General features: G+C 49.3%; 1 protein-coding gene across 1 annotated transcript in view; it reads left to right on the top strand.

Annotated features, from left to right (window-relative positions):
• The first annotated feature begins 12,778 nt into the window (after positions 1 to 12,778).
• SLC25A29 (solute carrier family 25 (mitochondrial carnitine/acylcarnitine carrier), member 29) overlaps positions 12,779 to 16,648 on the top strand; it is a 12,272-nt gene continuing 8,402 nt past the window's right edge. The window contains exon 1 of the mRNA XM_006839525.1: positions 12,779 to 12,927. Within this exon, the coding sequence (XP_006839588.1) occupies positions 12,894 to 12,927 (34 nt within the window). The 5' untranslated portion in view covers positions 12,779 to 12,893. The remainder of the gene's footprint in view (positions 12,928 to 16,648) is intronic.

The raw sequence follows: 16,648 nt of genomic DNA, 5'->3' as shown, positions 1-16,648 counted from the left end.
GTTTATTGGACGGAGGCATAAGTGAGAGTCAGTGAAAACGCAGACCAACCTTGATGCTGACTTGTCCCTGAGCCAGCTGGCTGGAGGTGGCCACCCAGCTCCTGCCCCACCCTGGCTTTGTCTCCTTATTACTCCTCCTGCAGCCTAGGTGCCAGCCCCTGTGAGTCCTTCCTGCCCTGGAGTCAGTCCCCTGGCTAGACAGGCTGACAATTCACTTGTCCTAGGTCTCAAATATCTCACCTGGACCCCATCAAGCTCCTAGACCCAAGGGGGTCTCACTGAGAAATGGCAGCCACCTCCACCCCAAAACACACACACACACTCAAAGCAGGGCCTGAGGCCTGTCCCAGCTGGGCATTTGGGGATAGTGGTGTGGCACTGTGGGTTAATGCATCAGACTGCAAAGCTGTTTGAACTTCAAGGCTGGCGGGCGGTTCAAGCTCACCAGCTGCTCCTCGGAAATCCTTACAGGGTAGCTATGGGTCGGAATCGACTCGATGGCACTTAACAACAACAACCACCATTCATTCATTCCCATGGGCACCTTCTTGTGCCAGGCACAGGGATCCAGAGATGACCTAGATTCTCACTCACTGCACCCCGAGTCTAGTTGGGGAGTTTTTGTTGTTGCTGTTGTTAAGCACCATCAGGCGTTTATGGTTCACAGCGACCCCACATACGAGTTCCTAAGCCTTAAATCTTTGCCAGAAGAGAAAGCCTCATCTTTCTCCCATGGATATGGAGTGACTGGCGGGCTCGAACTGTAGACCTTGTGGTTCACAGTCCAGTGCTTATTGTATGGGAGTTATTATTTAAAAAAAAAAAAACACAACAGAAACAACCCAATGCTTTTGAGTCGATCCCAACTCATGACGACGCCATGCGTTACAGAGTTTAGTTTCTCTGCGGGGTTTTTCTTGACTGTATAATTAGTATGGAAACAAGATTGCCAGACCCTTCTTCCAACGTACTGCTGGGCTGTGTTTGAATTGGCCAATCTTTTGGTTTGCAGCCAGACCAAGTACTTAACTGTTTGTACCACCACGGTGCCCGAGCTATTTATTACCTCATTAACAAACCGCCTCTAAACTTAACTTCAAACACTTATCATCTCATCTCATCATTTCTGAGGATCAGGAATGTGGTGTAGCTGGGTCCCTAGGCCTTGGGGCTGGTAGCTGGGCTCAGGGAGATAGGGCGTCTTCCTGCACTGTAGCTGTGTGAGGCAGTCCTGCTGAACACTAGTCCTTGCCTGGCACATTGGTCACCTGAGGCTGGGTGTGCCGGCTGGCAGGAGTGACCGGTGAGCAAGGCATGGCTGGAAGGAGGGACCTAGAGCCCACACCGAGGTCCCTCCCCTGAAGGAGGCTCTGGAATGTGGCGAACTTAGATTCCGGGACTCTCCATAAGGTTCTGGGATCCCAGAATGCTGAGGGCTTTCTCTTAGTCCTTCCTCAGTGCTGTCTGGGGCAGCTACTCCACCAGTACTCCCCTGCCAGCTGCCCCCCTTTCCCACACAACACCCCACTCTTGGCACAGAATCCTGCCCCCACACTTCCACTGCCCTCACGGCCCATTTTTACTGACTTTAAGCTTGGGACAGCCCACTCATCTTCAGCCTCCATGTCTGCAGTGCTCTGTTTCTCAGAAAGTGCATTTGAAAGTGGGTTCCTCACAGCCTGAGCGCTGCATGAAGGAATGAACCAGTGGACTGTCCTACAGACTGGACCGAGCTCTCCCTCCCACGGGCCCCTCTAGTGTTCAGACCAGCGGTCCTGACGCAAGCTAGGGACCACCCCCTCCACCTTCCGTTCCCATGCATCACCATGCAGCCTCCTCGGCTCTATTTTTACTCAGAGAAGCATTTGCCATGTTTATTTATACCACTCTCCATCTTGAATTTCTGGGCATCACGTAAGCTGGCTGGAGCCTGGCCAAGCAGATCTGAGTGGCCCTAAGCATAGCAGGTAGCCCACACTCAGCAGGTGGGACAGCTGAGGGCAGACCCAACGTTTTCCCAGGGGGTGAAAGTGCAAGAGACCCAAAACCCTTGGCAGCAACTTGGGGTTGACTAGATTCAACAGAGAAATGCACTGGTCCAAGTCCACCAATTAAGGGAGGGTGGATGCCATGGGCCTGGAAGGTCTGAGGTGTTAACAAGTGAGCAGCTGCGTGTCCCCAAGGGGTCCCATGCTGTCCACCCTTTGAGACCCAGGCACACCTACTAGCAGAGAACAGCATTTAAGTATAGGGGAAACAGACCCATGAGCAGAGCTGGACCCTATCTGAGCCAGTTTCAAATGCAGCCTTAAGAGATGTGGGGGCCCTGAGCACCTGATATGAATGGAATTGTGTTCCCCAAAATTATATGCTCACATCCTAGCCTGGTGTAGTACAGTGAATTTATGGCTCCAGTCCACGTAAGTCCCCAACAAATGATTGTTGTGGCTATTAGGTGCCATCGAGTCCGTACCGACTCATAGCAACCCTGTACACAACAGGACGAAACACTGCCCAGTCTTTTGCGAACTTTATCATCGTGGCTATACTTCAGCCCATTGCTATGACAATCTATCTTGCTGGGGGTCTTCCTCTTTTTTTGTGACCCTCCACTTTACCAAGCATGATCTCCTTCTTCAGGCACTGGTCTCTCCTGATAATATGTCTGAGAGATGAAGCCTGGTGAGCTTGGCTTCTAAGGAGCACTCTGGCTGTACTTTTTATAACACAGATTTCTTTGTTCCATTGGCAGCCCATGGTACTTTTAATATCCTCTTCCAACACCGTAACTCAAATGCATCAATTCTACTACGGTCTTCCTTATTCACTGTCCAGCTTTTGCATGCATATAAGGCTATTGAAAATACCATGGCTTGGGTCAGGTGCACCTTAGTCCTCAAGCTGACATCTTTGCTTTGCAACATTTTAAAGAGGTCTTGTGCAACAGAGTTGCCTGATGCAATACGTCATTTGATTTCTTGACTGCTGCTTCCGTGAGTGTTGATGGTTGATCCAAGCAAAATGAAGTCTTTGACAACTTTAATTTTTTTCTCCATTTATGTTGATGTTATTTATTGGTCCAGTGGTGAGGAATTTTGTTTTCTTTACTCTGAGGTGCAAACCATAATGAAGGCTGTGATCTTTGATCTTCATCAGTAAATAGTGTAAGTCCTCTTCTTCACTTTCAGATAGCTAGGTTGGATCATCTGCATATCACAGGTTGTTAATGAGTCTTCCTCCAATCCTGGTGCCATGCTCTTCTTCATATAATCCAGATTTTCAGATTATGTGCTCAGCATATAAATTGAATAAGCATGGTGAAAGAATGCAATGCACACCTTTCCTAATTTTAAACCATTCAGTGTTTTCTTCTTTTGTTTGAACAACTGCTTCTTGATCTATGTACGGGTTCCTCATGCCACAATGATGTGTTCTGGAATACTCATACTTCTCAATGTTGTCCATAGCTTGTCATGATCCACACAATCAAAAGCCTTTGCATAGTCAATAAAGCACAGGTAAACATCTTTCTGGTATTCTCTACTTTCAGCCAAGACCCATCTGGGATCAGCAATGATATCCCTTGTTCCACATCCTCATCTGAATCCAGCTTGAACCTCTGGCAGTTCTCTGTCAGTGTACTGTTAACAGCAGTTTTGAATTATCTTTAGCAAAATTTTACTTGCATGTGATATTAATGATATTGTCCAATTATTTCAGCATTTCGTTGGGTCACCTCTCTTTGGAATAGGCACAAATATGGATCTTTTCCAATCAGTTAGTCAGGTAGCTGTCTTCCAAATTTCTTGACATAAATGAGTGAGTGCCTCCAGTGCTGGATGAGTTTGTTGAAATACTCGAATTTGTATTCCATCAATTCCTGGTACCTTGTTCTTTGCCAAGGCCTTCAATGAATCTTGGACTTTTTCCTTCAGGATCATTGGCTCTTGATCATGTGTTACCTCTTTAAATGGTTGAAAGTTGACCATTTCTTTTTGGTACAGTGACTCTGTATGTTCCTTCCATCTTCATTTGATGCTTTCTGCATCACTCAACATTTTGCCCAGAGAATCCTTCAATATTGCAAGTCAAAGCTTGAATTTTTTCTTGTTTCCTCAGCTTGAGAAATGCTAAGCGTCCTCTTCCCTTTTGGTTTTCTGACTCCAAATCTTTGCACATTTAGTTATAATATTCGACTTTTTCTTCTCGAGCTGAAATTTTCTGCTTAGCTCTTTTACCGCCTCATTTCTTCTATTTGCTTTAGCATCTCTACACTGGAGAGCACGTTTCAGAATCTCTTCTGACATCCATTTTGGTCTTTTTCTTCTTTCTTATCATTTTAATGACCTTTTGCTTTCTTCCCATATGATGTTCTTGATAGCATTCCACAATTCTTCTGGTCTTCAGTCTGGCAGTAGCTCAAGATGATGAACTCTTTTCTGGGGACCCCAATTGTTTTCCTAAGAAATCCAAGGAGAACCCTCAGAACTTCTCAACCAGCTGCAAGAGGGCCAGAATGTGATAGGGTTGCAGATGGCCACTAACCGTGGGGCATCTCAGGTAGGCATGACGGGCTATGGGACGCCACTCCAGATCCTTTGATCCTGACCTCACCCTCAATGCTCTGCCCTCTTTGAATGGTTAATATGTATAAATATATTTTTTTTACAAGCACTGACATTCCTTGAGTACCCCTGTACACCTCTACCAAGGTTGGGGTCTAGCCTGGTCTGTCTCCTCTGGAGGGTCCCCAAAAGTGGCCTCTGCCAGACTTACTGATACATTCCCATTCCCTTCCCCAAATTCCCGCAAACTGGACTGTTTTTTTTTTTTTTTCCCCTGGGACCAAAATTTGTGGGTTCTCCCCCAATTCCTCTTGTCTTTCCCTATGATCTCTCTTCCCCCTGGGCTTTGCCCTCAACCGATTCCTGGGCCGGGGGGTTACAGGGGTGCTGCCTCCTGGCCTCCTGACGTTAGACTGGCCTTCCTTCCACCAGCTGTGACTGCAGAGCTTTAATTTATAGGGAGGGGCTATGGTGGCTGCCACTCCAAGCCACAGCTGGACTTCGTTCACCACACATCTGGGGCAGCCTTCCCTAGGAGAGGCCCTCGGCCTCTCATTTTCCATTCCCCTTGCTGTGACTAACGGGTGCTGGTGAGGGGACAGAGGAGGGGAGGGCTGCCCACCATGCTCTGGGACTAAAGGAATGTGAATTTGCTGATTTAAATAAAGAATCCCAGTCTTTTTTTTTTGGGGGGGGGGGGAAGGTACTTGCAATAAAGATATCATTGTTGTTGTTGTTGTTAAGTGCCATCGAGTCGGGTCCAACCCATAGTGACCCTGTACAGGGTTTCCGAGGGTGTAAATCTTTACAGGAGTAGAAAGCCTCATCTTTCTCCCGTGGAGCGGCTGGTAGTTTCGAACTGCTGACCTTAAGGTTCACAGCCCGATTCGTAACCACTACGCTACCAGAGCTCCTTTAAAGATATCATTAGCCTTACAAAATTCTCTATCATGTGATCTCCAGCATTGGTTCTGTCACCAAAGCCATATTTTCCAACTACCGATCCTTCCTCTTTGTTTCCAACCTTTGAATTCCAATCACCAGTAATTATTAATGTATCTTGATTGCATGTTTGATCAATATCAGACTGAAGAATTTGGTAGAATTCTTCAATTTCATCATCATTGGCTTAAATGGTTGGTGTATAAGTATGAATATTAGTTGTATGAACTGGTCTTTCTTGTGGTGATGTGCTGTGGAGTTGGTTCTGACTCATAGCGACCCTGTACAGGGTTTCCAAGGCTGTAAATCCTTACGGGAGCAGAAAGCCTCATCTTTCTCCCATGGAACAGCTGGTAGTTTCAAACTTCTGACCTTGAGCTTGCAGCTCGACTCTTAAGACAGCTTTGTCCTGCAAGATCTTGAAATATTCTTTTTGATGATGAATGCAACACCTTTCCTTTTTAATTGTCATTTAAAGCATCATAAATCATGTGATTGTCATATTCAAAATGGCCAACACTAGTCCATTTCAGTATCACTTATGCCTAGGATAAGGAGCTCTGGTAGCGTAGTGGTTACAAATTGGACTGCGAACCTTAAGGTCAGCAGTTCAAAACTACCAGTTGTTCCATGGGAGAAAGATGAGGCTTTCTGCTCCTGTAAAGATTTACAAACTCGGAAACCCTGTACAGGGTTGTGACTCTACAGCACTTAACAACAACAACATGCCTAGGATATCGATGTTTATGCATTCCGTTTAGTCTTTTGACCATTTCCAATTTTCCTAGATTAATACTCCATACATCCATGTTCTGATTATTAATGGATGTTTACAGCCGTTTCTCCTCATTTTGAGTTGTGTCCCATCAGCAAGTAAAGGTCCTGAGGGCTTTATTCCATTCGCATCGTCCCGGTCAACTCTACTTTGAGGAGGCAGCTCTTCCCCAGTCACATTTTGAGTGCCTTCCAACCTGAGAGGCTCATCTTCTGACACTATATCATACTGTATTCTGCTATTCATAAGGTTATTTTTTGTTTTTGTTGTTTTTAACTTTTTATTGTTAACTGAGTGAAAGTTTAGAGACAAGATCATCAGCTTTATATTCAACACTGTTTCATCTCAGTGATTACAATCCCTCCACGCAACAAAAGTCATCCTGCTCCCTCCCTGTGGTTCCTATTTATATTCCACCCACCTTCCTATCCCTTCTCAACTTTGTCCTTAGACATGTGCTGCCCTCTTGATTTTGAATGATGGACCATTCCAAGGTGAGCATACCTTGCTAGTGTGGCTATCCCTCCTTCCAAGTCTACCTGCTGCTTGGCTGAAAATTGAGCCACAAAGATGAATTCCTTTTCAGACCTGAAGGGTGGTCAAAGACCATACATTCAAATTGCTCCAATCTCTTTCTGACCAGTAAACATAGTGTTGTTTTTAAGTTATTAAACAATTTTGAGTTTTGTTCCACATTTTCTCCTAGGCTATCTGGGATCCTCTAATGTGCTCTCTTTCAGGGCACTTGGTGGTAGCTGGGCACCATCTAGTTCTTTTGGTCTCAGAGTCATGGAGACTGATGGTCACATGGTCCATGAGTCTATTGGACTAATTGATTCCAAACCTCTTCAGTTCTCATCACTCTCCTTCTTCCACACATGGAGAGACCAATAGCTGCACCTTAGACAGCTGTTCATGAGCTTTCAAGATCCCAGATGCTACTCACCCAGGCAGGATCTAGAACATTGCCTTTGTGGATGATGTTATGCAAATTGACCATGGTTTCCCTTGAGCCCCCAGGCCTATTGCCTTAAGATGCTTGATAATATCTAGGAAGTTTTCATCATTTTGCCCGCCGTATGCTCCACCACATTCATAGTTTGTGTTTGCAGAAAAGGTAAATACTCATGTACCACAATCCTCTTTCAAACTCAAATATTAGTGGGAGGTATATCCCACTCTTCCTCCCTTACCCATTCAGCCTGTGTCTCAATCCATGTATCTACGCACAGAACACTGTTGTTCCAAGTGGTAAATATCACTATTTACCACAATCCCTTTAACACATACATATCTTCCTGTGTCTTCACCTGTCTTCATTATTCATCTGCCACCCTCCCTCTTTCAAAAGCAAAGATGTCAGTTTGAGGACTAAGGTGCGCCTGACCCAAGCCATGATATTTTCAATAACCTCATATGCGTGTGAAAGTTGGACAACGTATAAGGAAGACCGTAGATGAACTGATGCATTAGAGTTATGGTGTTGGAAGAGAATATTGAAAGTGCCACAGACTGCCAAAAGAACAAACAAATCTGTGTTGTAAGTAGAGCCAGAATGTTCCTTGGAAGCCAGGATGGCCAGACTTTGTCTCTCATACTTCAGATATATTATCATGAGGGACCAGTTTCAAGAGATGGACAATCGAGAGTCAGCAAAAAGAGGTAGACTGCCAACAAGATGGATTGGCACAGTAGCAGGCGCAATGGGCTCAAGCGTAGCGATCATTTAAGATTGGTCCAGGACCAGGCAGTGTATTGTTTTGCAGCTTCTGTGTTATTCTTCAAGGTTGCATAGTATTCCATTGTGTGTATGTACCAAAGTTTGTTGATCCATTCTTCTTCTGATGGGCACTTAGGCTATCTCCATCTTTTTGATATTGTGAATAGTGCTGTGAACATCATTGTGCCTCTATCTACTCACTATTTGTAAGCTTTTCACTGGCTAGTTTTTCAGAAATAGATCCCTAGGTCCTTCTTCCTAGTCTGTCTTTGTCTGGATGCTCCACCGAAACCTGTCCACCATGCGTGATCCTCCTGGAATTTGAAATATCGGTGGTATAGCTTCCAACATCACAGCAACACACAAGCCACCACAGTATGACAACCTGACAGATGAGTAGCCAAGAAATTTGGGAGCCTGGCACTTACCAGCAACAACGTACAAATACATAGACTACTATGAGTCGGAACTGACTTGATGTCCTCTAACAACATGATCCACCTTGTTGGTGAGCCCTAGGAGATTCACACAGCATTAGTGGACCTCCCCAGAGAGAGATCAGTCCCATTTCCCTCACCCTTTCTTATAGCTGAAGATGCCCTTAGGAAATGCTGGAGGACATTTTATGTCCTGCTCCTGCCTGCTGCTGAGGTGACCACAGTTGAAGGCCATTGTACTTTACGCTGGAAGAACAAAGCAGTGCTAAGCTCTGTGAGCTGTCCTTCACTTGCCCCATACCCTGGAGTCCTCACGATCCCATTTTACAAATGATAAACTTGAGGCAAAGAAGATTCCAAGGGTCACCCAGTCAGGAGCTGAGATTTAAAAGGGAAATGGTTGGGAAAATGCCACCAAGCTTTCTCCTTCCTGAGTCTGCCCTTAAGGACAGTTTCCACCAGCATCCCCAAATGTGGTCCTGTCGTGAAGGAACAAGGGGAGCAGAGGATACAGGAAGTCACAGCCAGATTTCCTTGGGCCTCACAGACCCAGCAAGGAGCTTGGATTCTACTCCAAGAGGAACAGGAATTGACCGCCAGCAGGCCGTTCCCCTTTTATAACTACACCTGCTGTCTCTCTTCCCCTGCCCCCGTGGCACCCTGAACTCCAGCCTCTCATCCACACAGTGACTGACCACAGCCTCCTGTTAGTGAGTTCAGCACTTGGAGGGCAGGATCTGCTTCTCAGTGATCTACCTCTGCACAAAGTCGTAAGTGCAGGACGCTTTGCAGTGGGCTGGCTTGAACTCTTAGTCCTCTGTGAGGGCCCCTCCTCCTCCAACCACCCCCCACCCCCCACCTCCACCCCCACCCCCGCTCTCCTATTGCCCTGCCCTTGAGCCCTGTAGGGGAAATGAGGCGCTGTGGAACATGGGGACTTTGAAAAGGTACATTCTGTACTGTAATTCCATCCTCAGGAAATGAAACGAAACAGACAAAATGCTGATGTAACAGGGGTTCCGAGAAGACACAGGCATCACGTGCTCATGTACTTGGCCTCGACTTTTCTTCTCCTTGCTGGTCTCTCCCAGTGGCTGTGAAATCCCCTGGAAGGTCAGGTGTCCGATTGGTCTCCAGGCTTCCAATGAAAACCCGTACACTTTGACAGCCAACCAATAACATTCCCTTATTTTAGGAGATGTGGTTTCCAGGCAGGACAAGGTTTTAAAACGGTTAGTCAGTCACTGTTATGAACTAAACTGTGTTCCCCGCCCCAAAATATTTGTTGTAAATCCTATTCCCTATAAAGTTCTATTTTGTCCTGTAGGATTGCTATTAATCAGAATTGACTCAAAGACAGTGGGGTGTTTTTTGTTTTGGTATAGGGTGATTATGAGCTAGAATTTCCTCCAAGACAATGGGTTTGGGTTTATTATTATTATCTATTATTATGTAAAAATATTATTTTAAAAATTATTGTTATTTAAATGGGATGTAATCCCATTTGAGAATAGGGGTTTCTTTGTTATGCTAATAAGGCAATAGCAGTGTAGGAGGTACCTGAACCCTTAATGACTCTGGAGATATGAGACAGAGAGATGAGCACAATGGGGAAAAGAGAGATGCCATGTGGAAATCTCCAAGGACCAACCACCAAGAACTCTAGGGAAGCTGAGACAAGGAGTTAACTCTACAGCCAACAGCACCCTGAATTCAGACTTCTAACCTCCTAGTGGTGTGGTGGTTATGTGCCGTGGAGTCAGTTCTGACTCATAGCGACCCTGTACAGGGTTTCCGAGGCTGTAACTCTTTACAGGAGCAGAAAGCCTCATCTTTCTCCCGTGGAACAGTTGGTAGTTTCAAACTGCTGTCCCTGAAGTTAGCAGCCCGATTCACAACCACTATGCTACCAGAACCTCCTGAGGTGAGAAAATTCATTCCCGTTCACATTTCCATTACAGCAGCATTAGGGGTATGAGACAGTCAACTGTCTTCATTCCTGGTGACACCAGCCCCTCCCAGGGTTTGCCTTCATTTCCACTTCCCTAAACAAGTGCTCATTTGAGCAGAGACTGAGGACATGAGCTAGGAACACGTCAAGGTGCCCTGGTGGAGGCATTCACCTGTCCCAGACCTGCCCTTTCCCACTCCCATACTGGATGAGTCTTTGTTCTTAAACCCAACAAGCCTCAGGTGGTCCCCCTAAACCTGCCCTACCTTCAAGTTTCTCCCGTGAGAGTCCTAGCCGGAGACCTCACACCTCCTCTACTGGGTCTCCTGAGTCCTCCAACCAGAGCTGCCATTCAAGGAGCTTTCTGGAAGCTTAATTACTGAGTACCCACCATGCACCAGGCTGCAGGGCCCCTCCCCAAAGACCATCAGGGAGTCAGGGCTCAGTGCCACTAGCTCTAAGACAGACTTAACTTAAGGCATGTCCTTTTTCTTTAAAAAAACAAAGTAAAGGCACACGTTGACCTCATCTCCTTAGAATTTTTCCCTCAATGATTCTCTAGCTTGATTTTCTTCCCGAACCATGAAAACCAGGAACTCACCTGGGTCTAGTGCATTACCCCTTGAGGCATGGGGAACCCCAGGGACACCCTGATCCTAGGGAGAGTTGACCACACAGAAATTGTCCAGTTTGACTGTCATGCCCTGGGGAGGACTCCTGACACCTGAGCACCCCACCCCCAATCAACGTCTGCCCTCATTTCAGGTTTGGGCTTCTGCTGGCCCAGGGGTCTCTGCCCGGCCCCGCCTTCCTCCTAACCCTAACCCTTCCACTGAGGGTTGAATCAGAGGATGGTGATTTCAAACCCAGGACTCCAGACCCCTAGTTCAGGGCCCAACCACCATCATGAACACTGGACTCATGGAGGTCAGCAGACCTGGCTTTGGGTCTCTGCTTAGTGAATATTCTAATTCGATTTTAAGAAGAAAGGATGGTTGGGTTCCCAGATGGTCACCATACTTCTGGGTTTACATACCACTGCCATATATTCCTGGTGCTCTGGATTAATGTGCTGGACTGCAAAGTCGTTTGAACTGTAAGGTCGATGGTTCAAACGTACCCACTGCTCCCTGGAAACCCTATACAGGGTCGCTATGGGTGGGAACCGACTCTACTGCACTTCACAACAACCAAACTTTATGTAATCTTCCTAACCTGCCCAGGAGCATTCTAATCACTGTAATTCTCATCCCAATTTCAGAAACGGTAAAATCTGAACAAAACTGGGCGCTCCAAACACTGTCCAAGCGGTGGTCTTGACTTCAATGTGGAGAAACCGTCCTCGGGCTGCTCGGAACCGGTCCCATGCCAGGACAGACGGATCTCTGTGGTAATGAGGATGCCGAATGCTGACTGGACCCCTCACAGAGGCCGGAGGTTCCTCATCATGGCCAGTGCCAAGGAGTCCAGGGAGGCCGGGTCAGACTGGGATCCTCCTTACCCTCACCCCCTGAGCCCAGTCCCCACGGTTACCCGGAGTCCAGCTCTCCCTCTTGTCATTGTCGTGGGGACCACTTCCAGCCGAAGCCCCTTCCCGGTGTCCGCTGGCCACCCTCTCCCACAGGGTCGCGCCTGCATGCCAATTCGGCTTTGCAGCTCTCCACCTCCACCTAGAAATTCCCTGACTCCAAAGCCTTCCCAGGCCCCCGCATCCTTCCGGAGTGTTGTTCGCTGCCAAGGAGTTTTATGACGAATCGTGCTTGCAACCTCCGGGATTCTCGAGCTTCGTGCCCGTTACCGTGGCACGTGGCCCCATTCTACAGGTCAGGACACTTGAGGCCCAGCGACGGTGTCGGGATCTGCAACCGGATCTCGGGCTCCCGGACCCATTGGAGAGAGCGCCGTTCCAGCCCAGCCCAGCCCAGCCCAGCCGGCCCCGCAAGGCGCACGCGGGCGTTTCCGGGCCCGCACCGACCACGCTCATAAGCGGACTTCGGGCCACACCGTCCGCCGCTTAGCTCGGAGCTACCTCTCCCGCCCGGGCCGGCGCGGGCGGGCGCACTAAGCACACTCTTTGTTTGCTGCGCCGCTGCACCTCCCCCGCCTACCCGCCCACCAGCCACGTCGCCGGAGCTCCGCCCACTCCGCGCGAGCCCAGCCAATGAGGCGCGGCAGCGGGGCACAGAGCCCGGGGTGTTGTCCTTGCCCTGCCCGCCCATTGGCTGCGCTGCGTGCCCGCTGGGGCCGCGCCGGCCCGGCCCGAGGTGAGGGACCGCTGTCTGCGGGTGTGCGGGAGGGCAGTGAGCGAGGCAGCGGGGCCGAGTCCGGCGAGGAGTAGCGCACCGAGCCGCCTCCGTCGCCGCCGATCCCGGCGCGCCCAAAGCTCAGCGCACGGAGGCGGCGGCCGGACCGAGCCCTAACACCACCAATCGGGGCTCCGACGGCCACCCAGTCCGGACGAGGTGCAGAACTAGGGGAAGGCGGCCGCGCCGGGCATCGGGCAATGGCGCTCGACTTCCTGGCTGGATGCGCCGGGGGTAAGGAAAGGGGCCGGCCCGCTGGGGCGCGTGGAGGCCAGACCAACTCACCTGCGGGCTCTGGGCTCAGCGCCACCCCCGGTTAGGCGTCCCAGCTGTAAAATGGGGGTGCCTATGTCCCTTGTCCCTTGGCCTGCGTGACACCCTGTCCACGGGGCTTGTCTTTAAGGCCTTCGGGGTGCGCAGGCACTAGCTCCAGGTGCCTGGGTATGCGAGTTGAGAGTCGGACTTGGCGGATTAAGGATGCAGGAAAGATGCCCCCGGAGCCCGCCTCGTTGCGCCTAGGGTGCAGAACAGCAACCTGGGAGGCTCGAGACATTAGGGACCAACCCCACCCTCCCCCACACCCGTCTGGAAGGAGCAGAGGCCTCAGGGAGACCCCTCTACCTCATTCCGGGCAGCTGGAGGACGGACATGATGGCATCTCCGCCGCGGGTGGGGACAGGGGAGCTAGCGCCCACATAGGAAAGCCCTCCCGCTTCCTCGCGCGTGGCACTGGCGTGATGGCATCTCCTCGGAGGCCGCAGCTGTGATCCCGGAGGGCCTGAGTCGGGGCTCTGTGAACCTACGGTGGGGAGCAGTCAAGTCTCTTTCCGGTCTGGGCCTGGGCTCCTCTGTGGAAAGACAAGGGTTAATGTAGCCAACAGGTCCTCTTGCAAACCTGGTTCAGACCTCCTTTATCTCACCTGTTTGGTCATCTAATAAAGCCCTGCAGGGAGCCCTGGGGGAAAAGATGTGACCCACGGTGGCTTTGGCCATTCAGCTTGTGAGATCTCCGCTCCTTCCTGCTGTACCAAGGGGCAGGTTGGGAGGAGGGTGTCCAGTGAAGAGATGTGTACTGAGGTCTTACTGTATCTCAGCCTATTACCACATTGGGCCTGGCTCCCAAGAACTTCTGCAAATGGTGAGCAATTTCTCCCAAATCCAGAACTGAAGAGTGAGGAGGGAGCCCCCGTTCTCCCACGGCAGCCACCAACTTCCCCTTAGGTCCTGTCCCCACATCTACTGGTTTCTGCTGGGCCCCAAACCCTCCTCCACCCACCTCAGCAGTGGCCCAGAGAGGGAGTATGGGGTCTAACCTCAGAATGTTAAAGGTGTGTCCAGTGTCCTGGGAACCTAGAATTTGGGGGGAGGAACCTCATCCTAAAGCCAGGCCTGTCCCTCCAACACAGGTCACTTGGGGCTCTGCCTGTCCATCCTCAATGGCCAGGCCAGGTAGGGCCCAATGCCCACTATGAGCTGAGGTCCATGCCTGGTGGTTGTTGGGGTTGAAAGTGGGTGCTGTATCACCTCAAGGTGCTGGGTCAGCCCAGCCCATGGGGCAGTGACCTTACTGTGTCTCATAGCCTGCCCTCCAGGGGATCCCTACCCTTAAAGGTCATTCAGGAATGGAGCTCCCTGTAGTTTGGGCCCCTCACTGGAGGCTGGGGATGAGGACTGGTTCTGGTGCTGGGGAAAGCTGAAGGTGTGTGTGTGTTTCAGTGTTTACCTTTAAGCCTCACCCTTGAGGTAGGGCCGCACTTGATGGATAGCACCTCTGAAGTCTCAGGTGATGGCCAGGTTGGAATGCAGCCCCCAAACCTGTCTTGGGCTTCAGATGGGGTGCTCCCTGGTTCAGGGCATGGATAGGAAGAAGCGTAGACACCGCAATCATTAGGTGGGGATCAGGAGCTCCCCTCCACCCCATGATGTCTCTGAGGTGATGGCACTGTTGTCTAGCCCCTCCTGCCCTGAATATCATGTGGGCTGCCCCTGAGAATCCAGTGTAGGCAGGAGGTGGACACTGGCTTTAGAGTTGGGAGTCAGACAAGGTGCTCTGACTAGAACTCACTGACCTTGCAGGAGACTGGCTTGGGGACAAGAGGGACCAAGAGGACATCCTGAGCACATGTCATTTCCAGCCCAGTCCAAGAAAAGAGGTTCAAATTTAGAAAACCCAAGCCATGAAGTGGAGATGAGAAGGTGGTGCAAGGGAAGAGACAAAATGTGGTCCAAGATACAGAGATGGAAGTTTAGAGAGCAGAGACAGGCTAGGTGGCTGGAAGACCTGTCAAAAGTGCCAGGCCTCCAGAGAACATAAGCAGGTCTGGAGATGAATAAGTACGATGGGAATTTTCCCTGGTCTGAAAATGTGAAATATGGGTGGGGTTCCAGAAAGAGAAAGGGACACGCCTTTGGCATCTCTCAGTGAAATTGCTGATAAAGACAAGATCTTAGCAGCTTCCAGACAAAATAAACGAGTTACTGATAAAGCAGCAGAAACACACTTCTCATCCTTAGCACCTGCAGACTCACTGGGCTGGGCTTAGAATCCTCACCCCAGGACGGTACTGGCCCAGGAACTTAAATCTATTTCACAGAAGGCATTTGCCCTTTGTGTCCCATCTGAGATGGCCAGTCATCAAGAAAGACTTCAACTAAACGGCAGTTGATCAAAATAGAGACCCCAAGATGGTGTTTTAGTTTCTTATGGTAACAAATTTTTCACAAACAGGTGGCTTTAAAGAACATAAATTTATTTTCTTATTCAGGAGGCTAGCAGCCTGAATTTAGGGATGGCTCAGGGCACCTGAGTACTAGACTGCTAGCCTAAAGGCCAGTGGTTCAAATCCACCAGCTGATCCTTGGGGAGAAATCTGAGGTAGACTGCTTCAGTAGAGGTTGACAGCTTCAGAACCCCTGGGGAGCAATTCTCCTCAGTCCCCTAGGGCAGGAGTTTGGTGTCTTTTTTATCCCCTGGGGGAAGAGCCTAAGTCATCTTGAGGTGCCATCTACTCTCCCTTTTTTTTTGCTTGCTCCTGAGGTTATTCTACATTTTATCATCCAAAAGAGTGTTTATACGACACACCTTCCAGGGTAAAGCTTTGTTAACATAACAAAGAAAACCCAATTTAAAATGCAATCACCTGCAAAGGTACTGGCCAAAACCCACCCACTGTTGACTCATATTGACCTTGTGTAGGGTTTCTGTGGCTGTAAACCTTTGTGGAAAGTGAAAGCCTCATCTTTCTCCCATGGAGTGATCCAAGGGCCGAACTGCCCCAGATTTCTTTTCATTGTATTTCAGAGATACTGGGTTTTTGTACACACGCAAGGTTTGGGGTAGTTGTGCTTCAGCAGGTCTCCGGGTCTCAGGCTCCATGGCTCAACACCCCCTGCCATCTTGCAGCAGTCTCCTGGTTCTGCTGCTGCAATTTCTTTGCATCTGAGCCATCTCCAGTGGTAACAGCACTGATTTCTTCTGAGCTCTTGCTGGAATTGCCTCTGACATCCATAATTCCACCAACAGCTTCTTCAAGGCAATTTAGGTTTCCACTGTTAGGTACCTTAGTACACTTCCACTCCATCATTACCCAGTGCCCAAACTGCTTCCATGTTTTAGGTGTTTGGTAGAGCAGCATCCTACTCCTCCAGCACCAAATTCTTTCCTCTAGTGCAGCTGTTCCGTGGGAGAAAGATGAGGCTTTCTGCTCCCATAAAGATTTACAACCTCGGAAACCCTGTACAGGGTTGCTATGATTCGGAAACAACTCCACGGCACACCACCTGTGCTGCCTTACAGACACACCACAACAGAAATGTTATTTTCTCACAGTTTGGTGGTGGTGGTGGTTATGTGCCGTGGAGTCGGTTCCGACCCATAGCGACCCTGTACAGGGTTTCTGAGGCTGTACATCTTTACAGGAGCAGAAAGCCTCATCTTTCTCCTGCGGAACAGCTG

Source organism: Chrysochloris asiatica, unplaced genomic scaffold (genome assembly GCF_000296735.1).
Source record: "Chrysochloris asiatica unplaced genomic scaffold, ChrAsi1.0 scaffold00025, whole genome shotgun sequence".
In the NCBI taxonomy this organism is placed as follows: domain Eukaryota; kingdom Metazoa; phylum Chordata; class Mammalia; order Afrosoricida; family Chrysochloridae; genus Chrysochloris; species Chrysochloris asiatica.
Note: the sequence above shows the minus strand (reverse complement) of the source record. Positions and strands in the feature narration are given on the sequence as shown.